Source organism: Marmota flaviventris, chromosome 10 (genome assembly GCF_047511675.1).
Source record: "Marmota flaviventris isolate mMarFla1 chromosome 10, mMarFla1.hap1, whole genome shotgun sequence".
Lineage (NCBI taxonomy): Eukaryota > Metazoa > Chordata > Mammalia > Rodentia > Sciuridae > Marmota > Marmota flaviventris.
In genome coordinates, this window is record NC_092507.1 from 11,456,661 (window position 1) to 11,483,264 (window position 26,604).

General features: G+C 53.2%; 1 protein-coding gene and 1 long non-coding RNA gene across 4 annotated transcripts in view; one reads left to right on the forward strand and one right to left on the reverse strand.

Moving 5' to 3' along the window:
• The window catches only part of Fhad1 (forkhead associated phosphopeptide binding domain 1), a 117,256-nt gene that overhangs the window by 50,653 nt on the left and 39,999 nt on the right, over positions 1–26,604 (forward strand). The window contains exons 6-15 of the mRNA XM_071617369.1: positions 961–1,084; positions 4,039–4,169; positions 6,232–6,321; positions 7,536–7,640; positions 12,838–12,945; positions 15,672–15,755; positions 16,426–16,578; positions 17,698–17,893; positions 24,422–24,492; positions 26,210–26,362. Of these exons, the coding sequence (XP_071473470.1) occupies positions 961–1,084; positions 4,039–4,169; positions 6,232–6,321; positions 7,536–7,640; positions 12,838–12,945; positions 15,672–15,755; positions 16,426–16,578; positions 17,698–17,893; positions 24,422–24,492; positions 26,210–26,362 (1,215 nt within the window). The remainder of the gene's footprint in view (positions 1–960; positions 1,085–4,038; positions 4,170–6,231; positions 6,322–7,535; positions 7,641–12,837; positions 12,946–15,671; positions 15,756–16,425; positions 16,579–17,697; positions 17,894–24,421; positions 24,493–26,209; positions 26,363–26,604) is intronic.
• Positions 11,274–17,312, reverse strand: LOC114105422 (uncharacterized). 3 transcript variants are annotated; one of them, XR_003585010.2, is made up of 7 exons: positions 17,198–17,312; positions 16,339–16,488; positions 15,649–15,816; positions 13,951–14,047; positions 12,704–12,882; positions 12,133–12,324; positions 11,274–11,606 (listed from the first exon to the last, which is right to left on the reverse strand). It is a non-coding gene; the product is annotated as an uncharacterized lncRNA (long non-coding RNA). The 3 variants fall into 3 exon arrangements; XR_003585009.2 differs by lacking the exon at positions 17,198–17,312 and adding an exon at positions 16,696–16,866; XR_003585011.3 differs by lacking the exons at positions 11,274–11,606; positions 12,133–12,324; positions 12,704–12,882; positions 13,951–14,047; positions 17,198–17,312 and adding exons at positions 15,290–15,555; positions 16,696–16,854.

Genomic DNA, 26,604 nt, shown 5'->3' on the forward strand with positions numbered 1-26,604 from the left:
ACCCTCCAGAGGCTCTGCCGAAGGTGCAGTGTGTGCCAGGGGCCTCGGAGCTCGGGAGCGCCCCGGACACGAGCCTGCATTGTTGTAAGAGGGTCGAGTGAGCCCTGAGGGGTTCTTGTCCCACACGCCCAAAGGGCAGAGTGACCGAGGTGGGACTCCAGTAGCTGACTTATTAGAAGGCAGCTGGGAGGGCCCCGCGGCACGAGACGGGTTCTGCAGAGGGCGCCCATGTCTCCAGGAGCTGGGCTTCACTGAGAAGCCTCTCCTGAGTGTTCTCCTTCTCTGACTCAATCAAGGTGCACACCTCTGAGTTCTTCTCCCCACAATGGATGGTGTAATGTGTTAACCTGAGTTTGACCTGCACTCATTCTTAACATAAAAGAATTGCTTGGGTTCAGAACAACTCCTTGGGGTTGGCCAATGAGAGGAAGTGGAGGGAGCTGGGGGTACAGCAGAGTGTGGGGGTGTCCCCCGTGCGCGCAGGGGATGGGGGTTTCCAGCCAGGCTGACAAAATAAAATAAAAATACACTCTAGCCTGGAGCTTCAGCATCTGCGGGGGGATCCCATTCTCCAAGATCCTCTTTCCTCTCCTCTCTCCTGCCTTCTTGTCCCTGCAGGGAACTGACTTTATCACCCACCCCCCTCTCCGGAGCTCCCCCCATCCAGCCTGTGCTGAGAGCCCAGAGGGCACGGGCCCCCATGTTCAGGAGGCTCCCTCCCCTGTGGCAGCTGGGCCTGCGCCCTTTGTGGGCACCGAGACAAGACCATGTGTTGGCCACGTATGACGTGGCGGTCACTGCAGGAGCCGGCCTCCCTCTCCCTTCCACGCATCAAAACTAAAATGCCTGGCTTCCCCGACAGCCTGCCCCCGAGCGACGGGAATCCCGTCCAGCTTCGGGAAACCCCAGTGTCTCGGACCTGGGCTGCGCCCTCTGACGTGTGTGCCGCCTCCTCCGCAGATCGAAGTCCTTCAGAAGGGCTACAGCCAGATGCTGTGCAAGATGCTGTCCGAGCGGAACTCCGAAATCACATCCCTGAAGAACGAGGGCGAGAACCTAAAGAGGGACCACAGCATCACGGCAGGTGAGCCCCCTGGGAGTCGCGGTCAGAGCTGCCCCCCTCCGCCCAGGTGGAGCTTGCAGGCAGCGGGGCACCGCCAGCCCTTGAGGCAGCACAGCTGAGAGTCACAGCTTGTCCCCAGAGAGGTCTACTTGCCGGCCAGCTCCTGGAGCCGCCAGCTCAGGCAGCCCACGGTCAGTGTCTGAGCAAATGTGAGCCCTCGGGCAGAGGCCCGCCGAGCCCTGACCTCAGCAGGGAGAACGCAGGACACCATGTGGGTCCCACTGTCGCCTGAACCTGTGTTTTGTGAAGGCAAAGTAGAAAGTGGAGGAGGTGAGGTCATGGCAGGGCCCCTCGCCCCTTCTGCCCCGCGCCCTTGGGCACAGTGAAAATGTTCTGCTCACTGACAGCAGAGGCAGGAAGGACCAGGGTGTCCCAGGGGTCCCTGGCCCTCTCTGCTGGGCGCAGCGCGGCTTAGTGGACCCACTCACTCGCTCATTCCACACACGTGCTGAGCGCCTGCAGGGCCAGTGCTGCTCTGGCGCTGGGCGGAAAGCCCTGAGCGCCGGCTGTGATGGCTGTACTTGCGGGGCTGACGTTTGGGGGAGAGCGAGACCTTAACCAGCCCACTTCAGGGAGAGCCAGGCTGCAAAGGAGGCGAGGTGGTGCTGGAGGGCAGAGAGGGCAGGAGCAGGAAGGCCCAGGGTCTGCGGCGGTGTGGCTGGGCCCAGGCCACGCGTATTCAGTAGAGGACATGCCTGGTCCCACTCCCCCATGGCTCCCAGCTCCGTTTGGGGACCCAAGTGCAGCTATTTTGTGATCTCATCCATGGGTGAGAAATCAGGGAATGGCCTTAAAGGACCCTGGACACAGCAGGAAACGCATCCCTAGCTGTACCCCAAGCCAAACATGAATCCTGGTCCCGTGGACCTGAGGGCTGTGCCCCGGGCTGGCCTGGCCTGCACCCCTCCAGGCCTCTGGCTCTCCCTCGTGGGAAATGTCCTCTGACACCTGCTGGGTGCATCCTGTAGTCTGGAGGAGGAGCTCCCTGGGCCCTGCCTCTGTCTGTCTGTCCTGTGTCGGTCAGGCTTCCAGGGATTTCAAAGGCACACTCTGGGGTAAGAAGAGCTAGGCTAGGTTGTGCTGCAGTAACAAACAGTCCCCAGGCCTCAGTGGCTTACAGTAGGCAGACTCATCTCCCACTTCTGCCTTGGGCCCATCCTGGTGGAGTAGGGGCTTCACTAATGGTAGCCACTCAGGGACCCAGGCGGACGGAGGCCAGCACAGCAGATCACAAATCTCACCTTCCATGATAAGAGGGCTGATGGAGGATGGAGTGACAGGAACTAGATTTACTCTCCTTCCTGAAACAATTTTTTAAAAAATCCCACATCAGAAAATACAGCTCAGACCCCATGAAGCAGATGACAGTGATCCTACAGAGACAGGGACAAGCAAGATGAGACCCAGCCTGCTGCTCAAGTGGGGACAGACCACAGCCAGGAGAGGAGCCCAGGCAGAGCCAGGGTCTCCTGAGCTGAAGAGAAGGAGTCGGAGAAGCTGGCACAGCAGGAGTTTGCTGGCAGAGTGCCAGGAAGGAGGCCACCCAGAGAGAGCCCTGGATCTGCAGAGGGTCCCCTGAAGTCTCCAGCAGTCGGCCCTGAGAGACATGTGCCTGTGAGTCCTGAGAACAGTCCACCTTCCCAACGTCCAGGATACACGGAGCGTCAGCTAGAGACTCAAAAGGTGCCGTCTCAGTCGTGAGGCCAAATCAGGTCCAGACTAAAGGCCTCCCAGTCCCACCTGCAAGCTCACAGGCAGGCCCTGAGCGACCAGCCTGTCTCCAAGTCACTTACCTGGGTCCCCCGACAAAGCTCATTTTTAAAATGAAATTCTGGATCACATCGTTCCTCATCGCATAGACCTGTTTGAATGATCTCTACAACAAAGCTGGGACAAATGTCCTTCCAAGAAAAGGGCCATCTGAGACGAGCCAGCACCACCGCACTCACGAGGCTTCTCCCATTTTCCTTCAATGCGGTAACCTAACAGTGTATGGTCATGACTTAGTCCAGAAAAAGAGTGGCAAAATAACACGTGTTCGTGGCTCAGGAGTCGGGGTGATGCACCTCCGGCTTGGGGTCTCACGAGGCTGTGGTCTCAATGTGGGCAGGAGCTGCTGTCTCCTCACCCAAAGGTCCCCTTCCAGAAGGATCCATGTGGCTGTCAGCACAGCAGCTACTTTCCCCAGAGCAAGTGATCCAAGAGACGGCAAGAGGAAGCCACACACCTTTTACGACCCAGCCTGAGAAGCCACATCCCACCACTCGCACAATACTACATTGGTTACACACCATGTCACCTTACTCGGGCTGGGAGGGGCAGCTCAAGGGCATGAATCCTAGGAGGGAGGGAACATTGGCCACCTTGGAAGCTGCCGCTACAAATGATCATGGGTGAGCACTGTCCACCATCAGGTACTGGGTACAAGCACTGTCGGCCACTCCGCCGTGTCCTTTAGCCCCATTATCTCATTCCACCCTGACAAACCTACAGACAGCTGCCTGGGGGTCAAGGTAGCCCAGTCAGGACCACTGGGACAGGAGGAGGTAGAGGCAGGTTTCGGACCAGAGTGACTGAGTGCCCCCACCCATCACAGCCGCCAAGATGCACCCTTTGACCCCAGCCAGTCTCCTGATCTCTCTCAGCCCCTCCCTCCCCTGGGCCTTTGCACCCCAGGCCCACGGCGTGGCTGTGCCCACGAGGGCCCTCACACGTGGTTCCTGCCTCCCAGGGACATCCACGCTGTCGGATTGCCCCCGAGACCGTCAGTGATGCTCAGTGGACACCATCTCAGCCCATTTCAGCTTCTGAGTCGTTGGAGGCGACTCCTGCCCAGTGCCAGGGTCGTCCTCAGCTTGGCCAACGGCGATGGCGATGGCACCTGTCCTTACTGCTTGTTTGACCTTTTTCTACAGGAATGGTGACGTCTTTGCAGCAAGACATCTTGGTGAGGACTGAGCAAGTTCAACAGCTGAAAGAGGAGGTGAATCAGCTGAGGAATCAGAACAAGGAGAAGGAGCACAAGCTGGAAGCCCTGAACTCCAGGGTGAGTGGCAGCCGAGGCCGCTGGCGGGGTCCCAGACACGCTCGCTCTCGCCTGGGCCCTGGCTTTAAATTTCGCTGCCTTCTCTCTGCATGGGGGGTCGGGTCAGCGCCCAAGGACATGAGGAGGTGGCCACGGGCTGCTCCAAGTCATAAAATCCTTTCCGCCAACAAAGACTAAAAGAGGTGGCCGAGTTCTCTGCAGCTTGTCACAGAATAGTGGGCAAGTAGCTCAGCATGAGCCAGACGGGAATTCTAACCCAGCCGCGTTCCCAGCGCCCCTTAGAAACTAGTCTGCTTAACCCTGAAACGAGCGCACCTATTAGCATGTGGTTCCATGGCGAGGAAATCTGGGATTTGACACGCAGGATCAAAGCCGAGTAGCGTCCCGCAGTGTGCAGAGGGCACTGGTGGGCCTCGCCTCCACCCTTGGCGTCCATGCAGGTGAGGATTCCTCTAGGTGAAGCCATCTGGGGGCAAGGTCAGAACACTGGAGGGTAATTTTGACTCTGGATTTTGCCCACAGTCCTGGCTGCAGAGTCCAGGTCCGTGAGGGTATGATCTTTGTGTTTCTTGTCGACTTTGTAAAGCCAAGGTGAAGCCTGGGAGCGCTCACCTCAGGTGGCCAGCAGATTCCCAGGCTGCAGGATCCATGGGCCCCCTCTGCGTGGGCGCCAAGGCGGGACCAGATCTGCCCTGTTCTGTTCAATGCCGTGTCCAGCAGCCAGCTTGGAGCTGGGGACCGGGAGAGTAGGGGCTTGGCAGCAGGCCAGGCTCCGATCCGGGATTGCTTTATTAGAACTGGTGCAGCCTCCACTGCCTCATGGTGAAATGGGGGTGACAAAACGCAGCTGAGAAGGAAGGCTGTGAGTCTGCCCCGCCAGCCCTCTGCCGCCCTTCCTCCCGAGCAGATGGACTGGGGGGATGGATCAGGGTGAACGGAGCAGGGAGGCAGACCCCCTGGGCTCTTCTGCCTCCTGAGGGCATCTGGGTGACTTTTGTCCCCATCTCCCCTTTGAGAGCTCTCTAGCCCAAGCCTGCCCTTAGCACCGGGCTCCTCGTGACAAAAGACATCAGGATCTTGATGCCTATCTTTTTTTAAAAATTGCATGTGTCATGTGTGTTCATTTTAGAAAAAAAATGAGTAGATGATACTAAAAAGAGAGATTAATATTTTAGTGTATCTTCTCTCCGTCTTGTTTCTAAGTTACCTGAATTTCATAGTGAATTCACATCATGCATGTGTCGGTGAACTTCAAACACCTCCCATTTCCCCGCATTTTGTCATTGGTCTTAAGAGCTCCGGAAGGTTCTCCAGCGAGCACACACTGTGACGGAGCGCCCCCTGTTGCTGGACACGTTTCTTTTTCTTTCTTCTCCCCTCCTTCCCTCCCTCCTTCCTTCCTTCCACCACTGATGCTGAGAACCCGGCGCAGGACGTCCTTCACCTTCAGTTTGGCTGATTGGCCCAGGCCCCGCCTGCGGTGCCCTCCTCACGCAGAATGGCTCCCTTCTGCTCCACAGCCTGCTTCCAAATGCTGCCCCCACCAAGTGCTGAGATGCATCTAAGCCACAGCTAAGCGCATCCAGCCCAGCGGTGGCCCCTCAGGGCATCCACGTGCATTTCTGAACCCAGCTTCCCAAAGCTGGATTTTTCTTGTGATTTGGATTTCTGGCTTTTTAAAAAGAGCTTAGCCACTCTTCCTCAGGCACTGGATTAGAACAGCAGGGAACGCAGGCTTTCGGGGCAGACAGGGGCCCTGGGAGCCGCAAGCACCCCACGTGGCCAAAACTGGCCTCTTTCTTCTTCTTTCTTTCTCTTCTTTTTTTTTTTTTTTTTTGGTACTGGGGATTGAACCCAGGGGTGCTTAACCACGGAGCCACATCCCCAGCCCTTTTTTTATTTTGAGACAGGGTCTCTATAAGTTGCTCAGAGCCTTGCTAATTGCTGAGGCTGGCCTCAAACTTGTGATCCTCCTGCTTCAGCCTCCAGAGCCACCGGAGGACAGGCGTGCGCCTCTGCACCCATGACTGGCCTCCTTCTCTGCTGTCCTCTTTCTCCACAGTGCTCGGCACTGAATGAAGAGTTAAAAAAGGAAAGTTCCCAGAAGGAGCACAGAGAAGCCCAAGAGAAAGAGTTAAAACACTGCAAAAGCGTGAGTCGAGCTTCCTCTTCTGGGGGTGCACCCAGAAGAGCTAGACTTGGACCTTTGGGTTCTGGGGGGTCCTGGGTCCATCACAGCCCAGGGCCCAGGGCTATGAGTTAGCTGCTCTAGCCCAGCAAAGAGATGGGCAAGAAAACACTGTCCCAGGATTCTCTGAGCAGTTGGCTTTATCTCCCTTATGGTTTGCCCTGGGGAGGGCGGGGGCAGGCACGGGCACAGGAGGCCAGCCAGGTGGCCCCACACGGCCGCTGGAAGTTCATTCCAGTTCCCAGCCCTGGACCTGCGATCCCCACTCTGACACTCCACTGACTTCACTTTGATCACAGCCACGGGCAGTGTTGGGGCCACAAACTCCTTCCTTAGGTATTTTGATTTAAATACATCAATTTTATACCAATTCATAAAAACAAAACAAAAAGTTACACATTGCCTTATATAGAAGGCACCTGTAAAAAAGAATATTATTAAAATGTCTGTTCCCTGCACCTCCCACACCCGCTGGCGCCTCCCCAGCCCATTTGCTGGCGAGCACAGCGCCCTGAACACAGGACACTTGCTCCTCTCCATGCCAGGGACACGGCTCTGCCTCAAACAGAGAAAGAAAGAAGGAAGAAACTTTTCATTGTTCTGTTCCTCCAGTTGGCCTTTATTTGGACCAATCTCAAAAACAGCCCCCATTTATATTCCAGGCACTTGTCAGGATGAGCCCCGCCATTGTGTAGACCGACAATGGACCAACGGAGACATTTAGAACCCCTGCCCCAGAGACGGGATTCTAATGAGTCGGCAGGTGTCTCTATTGGCCCACTCGCCATCCCTGCCAATTGCCAAGAGAAACAAACTATTTTCCTTCATGCATCTTCTCTTTTTTTAATATTTATTTTTAGTTGGAGTTGGACACAATTCCTTTATTTTATTTTTTTATTTTAATGTGGTGCTGAGAATCAAACCCAGGGCCTCCGATGTGCTAGGTGAGCGCTCTACCGCGGAGCCACAACCCCAGCACCACCATGCATCTCTTTTAATATTTTAACTGAAAATAAAGTCCGCTTTGCCTGCAGACCCAGTACTTTGACCCAGAGAAGGGATTAAGCAAGCTAACCCCAGCAGGCTTGGCCCCTCGGTGGGCCCAGTGAAAGGGGTCCCCGGGCTTGGACCTCCAGCCAGAGGGTGAGCTGACCCTTCTGTGGTTGGAACTCTTTCAGCAAATCCAAGACATGGAGAAAGAAATGAAGATGCTGAGAGAGGAGCTGAGGAAGAACTGTTCTGAGCAGAGCATGATCTATAAGACTCTGCGGGAAAAGAGCAAGGTAGGTGGCCAAGGCCAGTGGGAGCACTCAGGCCAGGTGCTCCTCACAGCGACCCCATGTGGTGGACGCTGGTATTGGCCCCTCTTTCCAGATGAGACACACGGAGGTAGAGAAGCTCCCGGTTCACCCAGGAGCTAGACATGGCAGGACTCGAACCCAGCTCTGACTCCCACACTCCCTGTGTGACCGCTGCTCCAGCCTGTCCTCCAAAACTACCCCCACCTCTAGGTCCTCCTGGATTTCACATTTCTCCTCACAGAGAAAACCTTCCTCGCACACTCTAGACTCGTGCCCTCTGCCACAGAGCACCCCAGACACACAGGGCCATTTGAATTTTAAGTCAACTAAAAGTAAATCCAACAATTCAGTTTCCCAGTTGCACCACCCACATCGACAGCTCCCCTGGCTGGTGCCACTGTCCTAGACTGCACGGGTAGAGGACATTTCCACCATGACAGGGAGCTCGACTGTTTTAGACCTGGCGATCACAATGGGGAGCGACCACCTTGGACAGGGTTAAAATAGGCTTATGGATCACACATGTTTTTAAAAAATCTAAACTGGAAATAACTGCGAGGATCATCCCTGAGGTGGGGTGGGAAGCTCTGCTCTCCACCTGAATCATCTACTTTATTTGATGAGAGGACAGTTGTCACTGAGAAAACCAAGAACATTTTAAGAACAAAATCAAATGACAGGAAAATTCTGAGAGGATTTTGCTCAAGGATGATCTGAGAAATGAAAACAAATAGCCCAGTATTTTCTCCAGTTTTTACTTAATATATTAACTGTTAGTCATTGAGAGAGTGGCATATTTTTAAATCACATCATTATCGTGGATTGTCTATTTCTTTTTTAATGCTGTCAATTTTTGCTCTATATATTTTGAGTCTGTATTACTAGGTGCATAAAGTTTTAATGCTAAAACATTAAAACTTCACAAGCTAGAATACATACTAGACAAGAAGCAGTCTGAAAAATCTCATCTCAATGATACTGAAACTTGCAAAGTTGAGTACATGTAAATAGAAATAACACAGAATAAAACCAACAGTGAAAAACACAGAGTAAAGTTTGATATTCACTAAATATTGAGAAAAGAACAAAATATTATCAAAAAAGGTTAGATGTGCAAAGTATAATCTTGGGAAAATATAGACTTGGTAGAAATGAGGGCCATAGAATAAAATATACAAGGGCAAAGCTATGCTTGGTAAGAATTTGATAGGAATCAGAAAAACTTTTTGATGAAATAAAATCATATTTGTAGAACTTACCCAGAAAAGAAGAAATCCAGAGAAAAATAATTTCAAAAAGAATTTTAGAAATTGGAAACATATTAAAAGCTATTAAACCACTGGCTTTTCTCTGAGCTATGAATTTTCCTCAAAGCAAGGCTTTGACTACATTCCACAAGTTTTAGTATATAACATTTTTATAATTATTTAAATCAAAGTCTTTTCCAATTCCCTTTGTGATATCTTCTTTGAGTTGTGTTATCTTGAGGTTATTTCCTAATTTCTAAGCATATGAAGATTTTTTATGATTACCTTTTTGCTCTTGATTTCTAGCTTAATTATGGTGGTCAGAGAATATCCTCTGTGAGTTCAAACCTTCCATATTAAGACTGGCTTTATAACCTTCATGTGGTCAATATTGGTTCCACATATGCCCTTGAAAAAATGTGCATTCTGCATTCTTTGGATACAGTATTCTATATTCTATATGTTTATTAAATCAAGGTTACCAATGATATTCAAAACTGAAATTCTCTTATTGATCTTGTAATCTATAGGTCTGTTAGTCATTGAGAGATGGCATATTTTTAAATCACATCATTATTGTGGATTTGTCTATTTCTTTTTTTAATGCTGTCAATTTTTGCTTTGTATATTTTGAGTCTGTATTACTAGGTGCATATGGATTTGTCATTTTAATACTTTCTGTTTGATGAACCTTTTGATCATCATGAGATGACTCTCTTTATCTCTCTCTAGTAGTGTTTTTCCATTAAAGTTCACTTTGTCATTAATATAGCTCCATCAGCTACACTGGATTTCTTTTTGTTAGAGTTTCATAAATATTTCTTTTCACTTTTTCAATCGATCATTCTTAAAATTTAGATATATCTCTTGTTAAAAGCATATAGTTTTTTTTTTACCCAGTTTGGCAAGCTTTGTCTGTGAGTGCATTTATGTATAATGTAATTGCGTGGTATACTGCATTTAAACTTATTGTCTTACTCAGTGCCAGTTGTACCACTTACGCTATGATGTTTTTCTCTCCACTCTTGCCTCCTGTGAGCTGATAGGGTTTTATTATTTCATTTTTCCCCCTACATGGGCTTAGAAATTTTTCACCCCTTCCCTCTTCTTTTATTAATAGTAAGATACCCCAGGGCTGGGGATGTGGCTCAAGCGGTAGTGCGCTCGCCTGGCATGCGTGCGGCCCGGGTTCGATCCTCAGCACCACATACAAACAAAGATGTTGTGTCCGCCAAAAACTAAAAAATAAATATTAAAAAAAAAGATACCCCAGCAAAATCTGGATACTTACTGAATGTTTTCTTCCTTTACTGTTCTTCTAGAGGTTATGCTAAGAATCACAGCGTTCACTTTCAACTTGCCAAACCCAGTATTCCCTGACGAATCTGCCTCCTTGATGACGTAATGGCCTTAGACAGTGACACCATGCAGATTCATATCCACTATCAACTTCCCTCTACATTTGAAACCCCAAAAGACATTGTCAGTATTTCTGTAGAGTCCATGTTCAAATCTGTGCATTAGCTGTGCCTTCTCTACTCTCAGGTGGCTCATGTGGGACAGTTTTTCTTCTGCTTAAAGAGTGTCCTGTAGTGTTTTCCTTCATTATGGCTCTGCTGGTGACAAATTCTCTTAGGCATCTGCAAGTGCACGTGTGTGTGTTTGTGTTTGTGTGTGTGTTTGTGTGTGTGTGAGAGAGAGAGAGAGAAAACACCTATTTTACCCTCCAACCTTGGAAGATATTTTGACTGAGATTTGAGTCTATGTGGCAGTTGCTCTCTTCAGGTGCATCATTCTCCTGTCTCCTGGCTCCCATTGTCCCTATATAGAAGTGAGCTTTTATAAACCTGAAACTCATGCCTTTGGTAATCTTGGGATGTTTTTAAGATTTCTTTTCCTTCGACTTAGAGCAGTTTTGTGTAGTTTTTCCAGGTGTGGATTCATGATTTATTTGTCTTATTTGGAATTCTCTGGGCTTCTTGAGTATTTGGCTTCCAAAATATCATTTTGGAGCTTGGCATTTGGAGTGAAAAGCTTCTGAAGGCCTTTGAACGAGGATTGACGTGATCACATTTGTGATTAATCATAATGGTGGAAATGACAGCTCCGATGTCCCATGTCCTCGGCACCATGCCAGACACTTCTCTCTTCTCATCTTCACACCAGCTCTGTGACCTAGGAAGAATCTGTCTGTCGTATGAACGAGGGAGCAAGGGATGAGATGACCCACAGTGAAGTGGCCCAAAGCCACGCAGTCGGTAAGGGGCAGAGCAGGACCAGGAGCCAGGTCCGTCTGGCTCCAGTTTCTGTGGTAACTGTTGAGACTGAAATTAAATGAAGTTTACAATTCAATTCCTCCATAGTCCTATTTGTAAATAAAATTGCATTTATTTTTAAATAAAATTCTAAATGCAATACCTCCTCTGATCAAGAAGGGTATTTAAACCCCAGTATGCCCAAAACACATGTCACATGCTCAGTGGCCAGACAGTCAGATGGCACAGACCCAGCCACCTGCACCTAGAAGACAGTCCTCCCAGACAGGGCTGCTCCCAGCCTGGTGGACCCTCACAGCACACTGAAGAACATGCTGGAGGGCTGGGGATGTGGCTCAAGCGGTAGTGTGCTTGCCTGGCATGCGTGCGGCCCAGGTTCGATCCTCAGCACCACATACAAACAAGGATGCTGTGTCTGCCGAAAACTAAAAAAAAAAAAAAAAATATTTAAAAAAAATTCTAAAAAAAAAAAAAAGAACATGCTGGAAGGAAATGCAGAGGCTGGGAAGCCACTTCTTGCAGGAGGGAGGTTCTCAGTGCCTGGTCTGAGGCCGGGTAAAGGACAGGAACCCAGTAAATCTCTGCTGACCGAATGTACTGATGTTCTGTGGCTCTGTTAGTGACATGGGGGACAGCACAGACAGGCTTGGGGACACTGGGAGGTAGAGCTGGAGCAGGGTGGCAGCTGAGGACGGCCCTGGGTTTGGGGCTAAGATGAGGGGCACACAGCACCTCCAAGGCCGGGCATGGCCTCGATGCCTCTGACACAGAAGTCAGGACGGCATCCCTTGCCCCCGCCCTCAGGCAGGTGCCTCTGTCCCTGCCTCCAGCTTCCTGATGGATGGTTTGCAAAGTTGCTTCAGCACAAATCCTTTCACTTGGCATTTGCCTCCTATCTGAGTAGTGCCAGGGTCCTGTGCCACCGCAGGTGCTCAAAAAGCAGACACTTACTATTCAAAACTGAATAGAGAGGCTGCAGGGTCCCCTGACGGCCAGCAGAGGGCAGCATCGAACACTCCCAGGCTCCCCTCCTGCTCAAGGGAGCCGTGGGGAGCCGAGAGCCAAGTGCCTGCTCTGCCGGCTGCGATTCTCCACCAGCCAGTGCTCAGCCAGCCACCCAGAGCGTCTCCACGGGCGAACGTGCTAAAAGTTCATGGCGAATACTTATAAGTAAACCCAACAGTAGCATTGGCCAATCCCCCGTGGGCCCGTTACTGAGGATGTTAGCATGATGCCACATGGTATGTCCCCAACCCCCTCTTACAAGTCACAACCACGCCTGACACACTTGCCGAGCCCTTGCCAAGGGCCAGAGCTTTCTAACGGTCCTTAACCAGCGGTAACCCTGCAAGGCAGCTCTGTACCACCGTCCCCTTCCGACAGGGGAGGACACTTAAGTCATGGACCAGTGGTGGGGCTTTCCTGAGGTCACAGGGACCATGATGGATTGGAGTCTGGGCTAGGACCAACAGTGAAGCCCAAGGCACAGAGCCTGCTCCTTGTCCCAGGGGATAGTGCTCACCCGTGACCCCTGCATGGGCTGCAGCTGTCCCTCTGCCCCTGAGGGACCCAGGCCATTAGACCTCCCAGTGGAGTCTCCCCAGGGTGCATTGGAGCCACATGAGCCCCAGACACAGGCTTTCCTCATCCTTTCAGGTGGAAGAGAAACTTCAGGAGGACTCCAGAAAGAAACTGCTTCAGCTGCAAGAAATGGGGAACAGAGAGAGCCTGATTAAGGTCAATTTGGAAAGGGCAGTAGGTCAGGTAGGCGTGCTCCACCGGCCCCATCACTGGCCTGTTTCCCAGCAGTCCTCTGCACCCAGGGGGCAGGTGGGGCGAGAGGAGGTGGCACGGCCTGATTCCTGTGGGCCTCGGGACCAGTGGCCTCTGGGTGGCTGTTGCTGGAGAGCTCTCTCCTGAAGGAAGACCCCTCTCCAGCAGTGACCCAAGACTCAGGCCAAGCAGCCAGTCCTGGCTCCACACCTGCCCAGGCCCCTTGGCCCCAGGGTATCTCTAGGACATTGAGTCCTGACCAGTCCCCAGCAGGTGTCTCAGTGTCCACAAGGAGACGCCACTTCTCTTGATAAAGTAAACCCCAAGCGTCCAAAGTCCATGCAAGATGGAGACAGTGCTGGACAGGGTGGTGGGCAGGCCTGACACGGCCAGGTGGGAGGCACCATTTCTCCAGTGCTCAGGCCCAGCATGGCCGGCGGGGCCCTCTTGATACACAGGGCACAGGTGTGAGGGCCAGACCACCAGAGGAGACTTCACCAAAGGCTCAGGGAGGCAAACTGGAACCCAGGACCAGAGGGCATGACCCCCAGAATATGACCCACCCAGGGCAGAGACCTCCGCACTTCTCACAGAGGGCCCTCCTGAGGTCAAGCGTTCCAGGGAACCCCCAGAACATTCTGTGTGTGGCGCTAGTCTTCCAATACTGTGACCAAAGTGCTGCAAAAAGGACGTAGAGGCAGAAAGACTTATTGGGCTCATGGTTTCAGAGGATTCAGTCCATGTTGGCCAGTTCCACTGCTTTGGGCCTGAGGTGAGGCCGGCCATCATGGCGGAAGGATGTGAAGGAGGAAAGCTGTCAGCCGCGGCAGCCGGGAAGCAGAAAGGGAGGAAGGGGGGAAGATACACCCTCGTAGGGCACACCCCAGGGGCCCACTTCCTCCACGGAGGTCCCTCCTCCTGAGTCTACGCCACCCACGGGCCGACCCACCCAGGAGGTGAGAGCCTCCTGGCCCAGTCACTGCCCCAAAGCCCCACCTCACGTGTCCCGAGGTGACGTCCACATCCACACCCCAATCCGTGCCTGTTTCTTTGTTTCTGGGAGTCCTTGGTCACACTCCCAGAGGCCTGTGACCTGCCAGGCAAGGGTGAGAAGCACAGTCCTCCGGGGTCCTCCACACCCAGCCCAGCGCCCACAGCCCTGCCACGGCCACATCCAGTCTCCAGCCAGCAGTGTGCCCAGGGCTTTGTCCCACACTCTGACATTCAGAGGGACACACAGGGCAGAGATGCTGACCGCTGGGCAAATACTAGAGCCCTTCCACACACACCCACCTCCGCCGCCCTGGGTCCTCCTGAAGGCTGCCAGCCTGCGCACCTGGGCAACCCCTCACTTTCCTGCCCCCACACTCCCAACGCACCCCGGACTTCAGGGCCTGACGAGGCCTCTGGGCCAAGCGTCGACGTCTCATCATGGCTCTGGGCAGAGGTCACTCCCACACCCCACCAGCTCAGACTCAGAGAAGGGATGAGCCCAGGGCCTTGCAGCCTCTCACCCCTGAGGCCTGGCCCCTGTCTGCATTCTACCCATCCGCAGCCCACTGACTTCAGGACCAAGCCCCCTGCCCTGGGCAGTCCTTCCTGTGGGCAGTCCACCCACCAATGGCACTAGGGACCATTGCTCACAGGGCTCCTCCTGATAACCAACTCCCTGGGTGAGCGGGGACCGTCTCTTGGTCATAAAACCAGAGGACAGCTTGGAGTGCCTCAGGTCCCCTGATCTGCTTCTGGCAGGAGGACCTCGGGACGTCCGTGGGAGCTTGACCGTCTCACTACTTGGCTTCCAGGATTTCTGCATGCTGTGAACTCGTGGGCCTGGGGACCTCCTGACTTTTCAGTTGATTCCGTGGCCTCTGGGTCCCCCCAGGGCTTTCATTAGAGTCTTTAATGACCACATTTTTCCAGGGGACAAAAACGCAGACCAAGAGCTGCCATGCAGGTCAATTCCCAGAGGACGCGGGGCTTCTCGGCCTCGGCCTCGGCCTCGGCCTCCTGCTGGACTCCAGGGCGCCCTGGGCTTGGGCTCTGTGAGCGTCAGCAGAGGCACCAGCCACCTCAGCCTGAAGACACCAGCTCGCAGGAGGCCCTGAGCACCCGCGGCTTGGCCCGAAGCAAGGACTCTGACCTTGACAGGGTCCAAGTGCCCAGCAAACTCCTGCTGAGTCCCCACTCCACGCCAGGGGACCAGGCTCAAGGGACTCAGCAATGAACGCCACAGACAGAGTCTCAGGGCGCCTATGGCGTTAGCACAAAATGGCAGAAGAGAGCGCCTCCCCTCTCCCCAGGCGCCCTCGCTGATTGCACAATTTACTTGGGCTGACAGTCTCAATATTTATTTCACAGTCTGGTGCCAGCTTAGCAATTACAGAAGAGCGCTCCCGGCCCCAGACTTCCCATTGGATAAATTGGCAGCAAGTGGCGCTTTTAGGGCTTGAGACACATGTGCACGCAGACCACGTGCCTGGCTTGGGTCGGGCAGGCAGGCCCAGAAAGTAATTAAAACCTGCTGCTCTCCTTCCTTCTGTGGGTACAGACAGCCGCTTCTGGTGCGCAGCGAAGAGTCCCAAACCACGGAACGACCCCCTAGGCGTGTGGGCCCGTCCAAGTGACTGTGTCCCTGGACCCCAGGACAGAAGTGCACCCCCGCCCCGACTCCACCCCTAAGGCCCCACTGACCTGTCGCCCCCTTTGTGCCGCAGCTGGAGCAGTTCAGAAGCCAGATCATCAAGGCCACCTACGGGCGGGCGAAGCCAAGCCAGGACAAGACCATCACCGACCAGCAGGTCAGTGTGGCCCGTCGCCACGGGCTCCTTCGCTCCTCTTCGGGGATCGGGACGCCAGGCCCTGGGAGCATATGTTTCTGTTTTTGTTGGTGGCACATATTTTTCACACTGTCGCTACACCATAAAGATTTGTTTTGATTTTATGGGATTTCCTGGCTTTTTAAGTAAAAGCCAGTTAAACTCCTTTGAAATGCTCTTATGAGAATCAAGTTCAGCCACGCAGGACACGTCCAGCCACCGGCCACACACACACAGAGGGGCGGTCTCCCCTTAGTCCATGAGCCCTGGCTTCTTCCTCCCAGAAGAGAGGGTCCTGGGGTGGGCTGCCCTACTAGTCTTCCAGGACCCTTTCCTGTCCTCTGGGTCACTGCACAGGTAAGAAAACACACCGTGGGCTGCGCCTGTGGGGCCCAGGAGAGCCCGACCCGCTGATTCCCACAGCCTCAGGCTCCGTGTTCCGAGTCACTGCTACAAATGCAGAAGGATCTGGGACCTCGCAGCTACGGTGCAGGCCTTTGGCTCCTAGGAATGACCTCTGCTCCTGAGCCCCAGGGACAGAATGGGTGCTCTCCCTAAGACCCACCTGCTGAGCTGGGGGTCTCCAGCTGCCATCCTCTGGTCCCCTCTCCTGATGCCACTCTGCATTCAACATCTTTCTTTTTCTCACCAGCTGATAGAGAAGATCACTCAGGTCACCGAGGACAACATGAACTTGCAGCAGAAAAAGTGGACCCTGCAGAAGGAGACCCAGCTGAACAACTCCAAGCAGGAGGAGATGGCGAAGAGCATGGAGAAGCTGAAGGCGTCGTTGGACAGCTGCCAGGTGCCCCTCATGCTTCCCACGTGGCCCCCTCTGCCTAATTGGTATGCTTCATTTTTGGTGAACTGTCCAGCTTTCTGGAACAGGGGGGACAGCAATGCCCTGGTTCTCTGTACCCACCTCTTCTCCTCTTGGAGAACAGAGAACCAGGGACATCAAAAAATGCCTCCCAAGTGAAGGGAACACGAGCATCTTCCAGTCCAGTCACCCTCTGCACCAGAGGGTTCCGCATCCGCGGGTTCAGCCAACCACAGAGCCAAAATATCCAGGGGGAAATGCGTCTGAGCTGAGCACTGTCAGTATACCCTAAACGATAAAGGCTAGCAACTGTGTACACAGCATTTACATTATACGAGGTATGCCGAGCCATCTAGCAATGACTTAAGGAATACTCAGAAGTTATATGCAAATCCTACACACTTTATGTAAGGGGCTTGACCATCCTCAGATTGGGGGATCTGTGGGGGTGGAGGTGGAAATAGGGAACCCCAACCAATCCTCCATAATACCAAGGGACAAGGGACAACTGTACTGACTTCAGGAAGCCCCTGGGGCAGAGGAGGGAAATCCCATGTTATTTCCAAAGAAGCCAAAGACGTTTCTGCCCATTATTCGCACTTACTTGTTTGGCTACTTCCTCTGGTCACCTGTGATCCCAGAGGAGCCGGGAACAGAGGCCCAGGCCACCGGGGCCCCACCGAGCTTATCTCAGGCAGCTGCTTGCGCTTTCTCTTCGAATCAGCAGCTGCTATTTGTGGAGTTGGTGCGAATGCTTGCTTGTCAGCACTCCTTCAAAAACCAGGAAGCCACACTTTCTGACCAGCTTGTGTGTTGATGTCTGCAGGAACCGTGATAAATAGGAGAAGCCAAATTGGGTTCTATTTTCAGCCAAATTGTCTAAGGCAATTTGGCTTTGGAATCACACGTACCTAAAAGGGTGTTCCCTAGACTCTCAAAAGGGTACAAAAAATATAATTTGCAAAAAAAAAAAGAAAAGAAATGACATTGAATAAAACTGGGGCCCCTCCGGATGGCCAGTGCACCCTGGCTCCCTTGGGGCAAGGTCCAGGTGCTGTTCCCTGCCACAGGGTCTGAGCTCCGCACCTTCTTGTCTGTTTTCAGACTTGCTTGAAAATGTCTTGCTGCAGCAGCGACCTGAAAAGGGAGGTGGACCTTCTCCAGCACCTTCAGATGAATCCACCTGTCCTGGGGCTCCAGAAGGTGACCGTGGACATCTTGAGCCACTCACTGTCCTGGCTGGAGGAGACGGAGCAGCTGCTGAGGGACCTCGGCATCCAGCTACCCAGCTCCGAAAAAGGTTCCTGGGATTTTTTTTTTCTTCTTCTCACCTTAGTTGCGTGATTCTTAAAATGTCGTGATGAATCCTGCCGTGATGGGGCATCTGTTGAGATGGCTTCGCAGGCATGTGGCCGAATATTCCCTTCTCCAGACTTAGTTGGCTTAGGAAGTGATTTTTCTTAAAAAAAAAAAAAATACACAAGTGAGACATGATTGTCACAGAAATGAAACGTGACAGAGGCAAAAGGAAACTGGGAGAATTCCAAGTTATGCCGACTCCTGTCTCCCAGCAGGAACTCCTGTGATATTTTGTAACTTGCACAGCAGTGTCTCCTGGTAGTAGCTGTGTGACTCCAGGAAAGTTACATAACCTCTCCACGCTCCAGTTTCCTCACCTGCAAAACGGGGATAGTAAGGAGCCGCCACCTCTCGGGGTCATTGTGAGGACCGGAATGAACTGATCTCTGTAAAGTGCTTAGACTAGGTACCTGCACAGAACAGGCATTACACATTTATTATTTTAATTCTACGAAAAATAGTTTCCTATTACAACCAAATGTTGCTTGAGTCTTGTTACTAATGTTGCATTGTTGAGGAAACCCCTGTTGGGTGGATGCACACAGACCTCCCTGGTGACAGTTGGTGGTGGCAAGGAATCCCCTGTGTGGGAAGTGTCAACTCTTATTTAGCCGGTCCCCTGTGGGAGCATGGAAGTTGCTTCCAGTCTTCCTGCTCCTCGATGGTTCCGAGGTGAACATTGTTCCACAGACTCCTCATCTTCCCTTCCTCCTCCTGGGGTGGAAGGGCAGGGACCTCTTTCCCTCCACAGGTCCATTACCTGTCTACCATAACCAGGCCTTGAGCACGGCAGAGGCACGGTGGTGGGGCAGGAGCTGGTCACGGTTATGATTGTTCATGGAAAAACTCCTCCAACTTAATGTTTGAAATAATAGATCATAAAATATTGGGGGGAACAGGTGCTATCCTTGCCCTCCTACAGCTTTCAGTCTCTGGGGGAGGGAGGGCATGGGCATGGAAACTCTCTCCAATAAACAAAATTTGAATGGTTGCAATTGCTGTGAAGAAGTGCAGGGTTTGAGCTGGTCAAGGAGGGCGGGGCATCTGCAGGATGCGCAGGACTTGTTGCCATAGAGGGGAGGGAGAGCGTTCTGGTGGGCGGACAGCATGGTGGTGGGGGTTAAGAGGCCAAGGACAGGGGCTGGTGAGCAAGGTGGGCACGGGCTGTGGGGGCACAGACCTCAAGGCCCTGGGGAGAAGCTTTATCCTGAAAGAGCAGGATGAGAGGTTTCGAGAAACTCGTGGGACAGTTTTGCATGTTGAGAGCATCATCTTGGTCACAAGTGGAGGGAGGCCAGTCCGGAGCAGCAGGAGCCCAGACAGGGGCTGCCGAGGATGACGGTGGCTGCAGTAGGCAGGGCGGATGTGGAGAAGGAGAAGACGCTGGGGCCTCAGGAGGTCCATCAGGAGGCCTCCGTGGCAGGACAGGGTGGGGCTGGAGGGGAGGTGACAGAAGAAGAGGTCTGTGTGGCTTCTAGGTTTCTGGCACTGAGGAAAGGACAGATATGGTTGTCTCACTAAGATCCAGAGTTAGGGGTGCCGAGGGGGCCCAGGGCTAGGGGGCAATGAGCACGAGGTGGCGTGAGGCATCCGAGGACGTGCCCAGGAGTCCGCTGTCACAAGATGCCTCACTGGAGGTAGACATCAGGGGTTATGCCAAGACGCAGAAGAGCATGTGCCACACGAGGGTGATAAACGTCCAGGGGAGGGAAGGGACAGGAGTGGGGCACGGGTGGGTGGATAAAGCCGCAGGTATGGGAGGTGCTGCTTAGCAGGAAGGGACGTCCCAGGGCCAACCCTGAGGAACCCCAACGTTTCAGATTGCAAAATTGCTCTCGAGGAGGTCACATGAATTTGACATTCTCACAGTGACGACTGAGAAGACAGGAGTGATCCTCCACTCTGATGCCTCAGTGTCCCCAGCGGGATGCCTTCAAAGTCATCCCAAAGGTGGTGAAAAGTTCTTGGGGGGGAAAATAGGCAAAAGCAAAAATAAGATTTATTTTTTATAAGTGCCGGCCCTCATTGTAGCACAAAGGAGGGGGGGTGTCAAAGGCCAGGGCAGAGGGACAAAGGACTGGGGTGCTCCCCACAGCCCAGCAGCTCCCAGTCACGGTTACTGTTCTCTTAACCTTACCTGACTGTTGAGCTCACCTGAGGACAGGTGACGTGTGGAGCAGTCTTGTTCTTCCAGGCTGGGACCACAACAGGGGCCCTCGTCTCTCTCCTGGTGGCAGTGGGGGTGGGGGGCAACCTAGCTGTGCACTGTCCCTTCCCACTCCAAGCAATTTCAGTCACTGATGCCATGTCTATGAATCTAGCCATACGTCACTGTCACTAAATGTAGTGGTAAAGTTAAACTGTCAGGCCAGCAATTCCAGAAAGGCTGAGAAAAACCAGTTTTAGCCAACAAGGCTTAGACCTGCCATTTTTCTCTTTGGACTTCATAGAGTCACAAGCTTTGAGCAGCATAAACTGGTCTCTGCAGACGCTCCTCCGTGAACATGCCCTGCGCATCTCCAAGAAGGTGGCGTTCCCAAATATGCGTCCTTTCTTGCTGCCCTTACCCCCAACTAGCACCTCTTAAAATAATGTTCCATGGGACACCTGTGGGTGAAACCGTGCTCTAGTGGCTGTAGTCAGCGATGGCAGCTGCTGAGTTCTAAGAAGTCAGGAGAAAGGAAAGGTCAGTGAGCGCGGCCCTCCCCACTGGATGGAAGAGAAAGCTGGTGGCAGAGGCATTTTCTCTCCCAGTGCAAGCAATATCAGGGGAAGCCAGAGCCTTCTCTGTGTTCTCCACCACGGACCCCAGCTCCCGGCCACAGCCATCCCAGGAGGAGCGGGAGGGGACGGTGGTGTTGATGACATAAGTGATCATGGTGGTGATGGTGATGATGGTGGTGTTGGTGATGGTGGTGATGATGGTGATGGTGGTGATGGTGATGGTGGTGATGGTGGTGATGGTGATCATGGCAGTGATGGTGATCAGTGGTGAAGGTGGTGGTGGTGGTGGTGGTGATCATGTTGGTGGTGGTGATGGTGATGGTGGTGATGGTGGTGGTGGTGATGGTGATGATGGTGGTGGTGGTGGTGATCATGTTGGTGGTGGTGATCGTGTTGGTGGTGGTGATGGTGGTGGTGGTGATGGTGATGATGGTGGTGGTGGTGATCATGTTGGTGGTGGTGATGGTGGTGGTGGTGATCATGTTGGTGGTGGTGATGGTGGTGGTGGTGGTGATGGTGACAATGGTGATCATCACTCATCATCAAGCTCTTATTCTAGACACCAACCTCAGCATTTTACATAATTATCTCGGTTAACCTCACAACAACTCCATGAAGTGATGGGGTCCATCATCCTCATTTTAGAACTTGGGTGGCCCAGATGGAGAGGGGAAGCTGCTGGAAGCTCTGCTGGGTGACGTCAGGCACGGCCCAGGGAAGAGGCCCTTGTGGCTTCACCTACCAGCTGCTGTGTGAGTGGGGCGGCCGGCTGCGTGGTCCAGCGGGCAGATGGCAATCAACCAAAGGACCTTGAAACTCGCTGCACCCACCTCCTGCCTGGTTTCCCAGGCTCCCCTTGATAAGGGAATCAAAGGACTTTTACATTCTTCTCTGTCCCTTCAGTTGTTTGTGTCTGTTTCTGGAAGACTTTGTTACAAATGAAAGGCTTCCCCTCGTGCATGGAAAACTCGCCATTCTCACATATCCAAGATACACAGTGTCTTCTCGTGAGAAGACAATAGGGCCAGTTGTGGTGTGATATGCATTCTGTGTTCCTTTTTTTTTTTTTTTTTTTTTTTTTTTTGGTCAGTGTTTGACCAACAGAAAAATCTGGAGAAAAAAAAAATGAACCCTTGAGAGTATAGTCGCAGCAGGATAGGATGATGTGGGACCTTTACGTTCACTCAGTCATTCAACAACTACTCACTGAGGGCCCACTGCCATGTAACACATGTAACTTTTCTAATCACAAATATAATAAAGACTTGCTCTTCCCCCAAAGAGGAAACTCCTCTTGTGCTCACAGTTCACCATCTAATCCAGAATGTGACCCAACACGCCCTCCCCCCTTCAACAGCCTGGACTCCCTTCTCCCTCAGTCCTCTTTGGATCTCACCCAGGATCTGAGCCTTGCCCTTTGGGGCCTGGGTCACAGGGGCAGAGGAGCAGAGCCCAGACGCTCGCCTTGGTCCCTGCTTCGCAGTGACCCCGGCCAGGGTCAGCCAGGCCTCCTCTCCTCCCGCCAGCTTGGTCCCTTACAGCTCCTCCCCTGGCGCCTCCTCACACTGGCCGACGCAGCCCTCTCCCCTCAAGCCTCCAAAGTTCCTCTAAAAGTGCGTTCGATGACATGTCCAAGCCCCTCCCGCTCTTGGCCTTGCCCCACCAAGTAGCAGACGTGGATCCCTGCTGTGTCGAGAGGCCGCCATCTTTCCCAAGGCTGTGCGTGCTCCCTCCAGCCTGGCAGTGCTCCCGACTGTGTTCCTCAAAACCCTCTCCCACCTGGGGGCCTGGGTCCTGGAGCACCCTGGCTCTCCCCTGGTCTTTCCCTACGGCTCTCAGCAGCCCCCTTCACCACCGACTGTCCCTAACATGAGTGTGTCCCGAGTGCGGGCCTCGGTCCTGCCCCTCTTGCCGTCTCTCTCCACTGAGGTGTCCAGCAGCCCCACCTACCCCATGGTGTCCAAATGGACGCGTCCACGGGCCTGTCTGCCGGAACGGGAGTGCAGGCTGGGGCCCACATAAGGGGAGCCAGCCAAGGCAGCCGGTGGGGCCCTGGCCCAGGCCACACCCACCAGCAGGGAGGGAGCTCTTTCCCACGTTTTCATAAAGACCTCACCTTCCCACCGGGCACGCCCAGCTCCCGCTGACCAGCTCTCCTTGGAGTCCCTCCATGCATCAAATCCAGCATGTCTAAGCAGACCTTGGCCAATCCCCCTCTCTCTCTCTCTCTCTCTCTCTCTCTCTCTCTCTCTCTCATTCTTTCCTCTCGGGCTGCTTCCCCCAACTCGTCCAGAACACTGACGCCTGGGGCCTGGGCCTCCCATGGGCTCTTAGCTCAGCTCTCTGCCTCTAACTCAGAGGAGGGGACTTCCCCACCTCGGGGACACCCAGAATGTCTGGAGGCATTTTAAATTGTTGTAAGTGGATCCCAAGGCCCAGCCCAGCCACCGGCAGCCACGCATCTCAGAGCCATCTAAAGGGACACGGCAGTGGGTGAGGCCTTCCTTCCTGCTCCGTGGAGGACCAGACCCGCAGGATGCCCTCGGCCCGGACCAGGGATGTTGGTCAGGTTCACAGGTTCTAGGCTACTGCTCTAGGCCTGCCTCGGGCAGATGGCACTCTTCCATCTGACTCCACCCTGGCTCCCGCCTCAGCCAGGCGGCCCAGGGAAGCCAGCACCTCCCAAGCCACGCACTGCGGTTCCCGGTCCCGTCCCGCCTCATCCCTGTGCCGGTCTGCGATCTGCTGTGACCACCACCACCACCTTCATGGCTTAAAACATGCCTGTATCCTCCTACAGACCTGGAGGCTGAAGTCCACCCGCGGCCTCGCCGGGCTGACGTCAGGGGTGTGCAGGGCTGGTCCTGCGGGGGCTGCGGGGGAGAATCCGCTTTCCCGCCGTCCTCAGCTTCGGGGGCTTCATTTATTGGCTGTGGCCCCTTCCTCCACCTTGTTGCTATGCAACAACGCACAGCATCTTGGACTCTGTTTCCACCACGTCACCTCCTCTGTCTGTCCATCTGTGATCGGATCTCCCCGTTTCCTTCCCGTAGGAGCCTGTGTGATGGAGAACCCCCACCTCCAAATCCTTCCTTAGGCACGTTCGCCAAGTCCCTTCTGCCGTGTGAGGCATATCCACGGCTCCAGGGACCAGGAGGTTGGTGGGGGTCATTCAGCCAGCCACAGGCTCTGCCCAGAGCGCCCTCCCCTCCCATTCTGAATTCTGCCTACACGATGCCCCCATCCCGTGGGTCCTCCTCCAAGTCACCTTTTCCCATCACTCTGCACAAACCATCCCTGTCTCCCAGGAGACCCTCTCATGCCTCCTGTCCTTCACTGTCACCAACAAGTCACCTAGGGTCCCTGCTCGTTTCCCGCCAGGCATTAGAATTTGTCTCTCAGGTTGAACCCTAAGGCCCTGGAGCACCTGGCCTCCCTCCGTCCCCCCTCCCTCCACACCTGGCACTCAGTGGACACGTGGAAACATAGGTGTTCTGTTGAGGGGTCTTTATTTCCCGCCTCCAAAAAGAAACGTAGATTGGAGCCCAAGCAAAGTCCGTCAAACATTGTAAAAGTGCGAGTCCAGGGGCAGCTCTGTCCTCTCCACAGGAGGCCCTGGGACCTGCACCCACCTGTCCACGGGCTCCGTCAAGACATCATCAGAAAATAAACAATTTTTTTTAAAAAGACATTATTCAGAAAGCAAAGGAGTTGAACTGACACCTTCTCCCCTTCTCTTTTTAAGGGTTCTCTTTGTACCTGGTGTATCTTCTGGAACATTATAAAAAAATCATGAGCCAGACCCAGGAGCTGCAGGTAAGTCTTTCAAGTTCTTTTTTCCAAGTTGGTTCAGCTCCTGGACGTGAGTGTGCTCCTCTGAGTTGGAGATCTGTTTCTTCTCTATGGCGAGTCAACCCCCAGCCTCAATAGGGGACAGGGTGGCCGAGGTCTCCCACTGGCCAAGGATAAAGACAGGAAGCTGGGCCCTGGCCAGCCTCCTGGACGAACCACGGTGCTTGTCTCCCCTGTCAGAAACCTAAAGCACTCCATGCCATCGGATCTTGAAAAGTGTGTGTATAAAACCCAGTGTGGGAAGTCCAGCTACCACGGTCCAGGCAGCAGAGTTTCCAAAAGGAAGATTGGAGGGGCCAGTGACCCCTAGGGGTTGATCATGCTGATAGCTATTGTCATAGTAACATGCAAAAAGAGCCACATGACTTTAGCGGCATTCAACAACTACTAGTGCCTGCTCACCTGCCCAGGTCAGCAGCCAGGTGGCCCTGCTGGCCTTGGGGGGCTGGCTCAGGCCTCCTGGTGTTGGCTGGTCTTGGAGGATCCAGGCTGGCCTCTGGAGTGGGGTGCTTGACTCCACGTGTCTCTCGTCCCCCAGCGAGGGAGCCTGGGCATCTTCTCCCGAAAACTGCGCAGGTACAAGGGACAGCGGAAAAGACCACGTAGTGCTTTCCTGTCCTCTGCTTCTGCCACATATGCTGACATCCCTTTGGGCAGAGCAAATCACAGGCCTGAGTCCAGTGTCCCGGGACTGGGTGGGGGCAGGCTCTGGGAGTGACACAGGCAAAGACATGTCACTTAGCGAAGGAAGCTGCAGATCAGACGGTCATTTCCACCCACCACAGAGGCCTGGTCCAGGGGTCAGTGACTTTCTCTGTAACGGCCCCTGGCCAGTCTTAATCTCTGGAGGAAACGTGGCCTCAGGCACAGGCTCAACTCTGCGTGCAAATGAGCAGGCGTGGTGGGTGTGGACGCTGCAATAAAGTTTTATTTACAAACGCAGACAGTGGGCCAGGTCTGCCTGTGCACTGTAGTCTGTCAACCCCTGGTCCTCGTTTCACAGATATGGACATCAAAGGCCAGAGAAGTTGGTTACTATTTGGTCACCACCCAGCTCACGTGCCCCACAGAGTTTCTTGATGAGAACAACTTCATTAAAAGAACCAAGACAAAGCTTGGGCCTTCTGACTCCCAGATCACTGCTTTTCCTCCCACCCCCAGCAAATAGTAACCAAGAATTCCAGCCGCCATTTACTGAGCACCCACTACGTACCAAGCACCGTAAAGCTTTCCATCATCATCTCATTTAATCCTCACAATTCTAAGACACAGAACACTATGATCAATCTCATTTTCTAAATGGGGAAGCCTCCGGAAGTAACCTGAGCTGGGATTTTATCTAGATCCCAAATCCAAGGTCTTCATAGTCTACTGCTTCCCCACCAGAAGCTAGGCCAAGTGCAGTTTGTCTGTGGGTTGTTTTTTTAATATTTATTTTTTAGTTGGACACAATATCTTTATATATTTTTATGTGGTGCTAAGGATCGAACCCAGGGCCTTGCATGTGCTGGGCGAGCGCTCCACCGCTGAGCCCCAGCCCCAGCCCCTTTTCTGTGTTTTTAAGAAACTTTTGTGTAAATCTTTGTCCCCCGAAAGGTAAACAATTTGCGAGTGCGCGTGGAAATGACTCCTCCATCCAGTCCCTGACAACCTCGGCTTCCTCTTCCTCCTCTCCATTTAGATCAAGCTCAGCAGCTCCCAGGAAACCCACCAGTTTCTGCTGCAAGAAAAGCTGCAGGAGCATCGGGCAGAAAAGGAGAAGCTGAACGAGGAGAAGCTGGCGCAAGAGGAGAAGCTGAAAGGCAAAATCAGGCGGCTGGTGGAAGAGAAGGCGGTAAGGACGCCCTGCTGTTGTTCTTACTGCTGGGAACCTATGAAGGAGGCTTTTCTAAGGGAGATTGAGAGCAGGTGCTGAGATGGAGAAATCCCAGCGACGGCTGGCTTAGTACTAAGGATGTAAATTATTAAACAGGATGAATAATCATGAAGGATTCCACATGAAGCCCGAATTCTAAAACTCACAGCAAAATCAACCCAAAAAGGCAGGACCGTTGCAATTTTGATCGGTGCCACCTT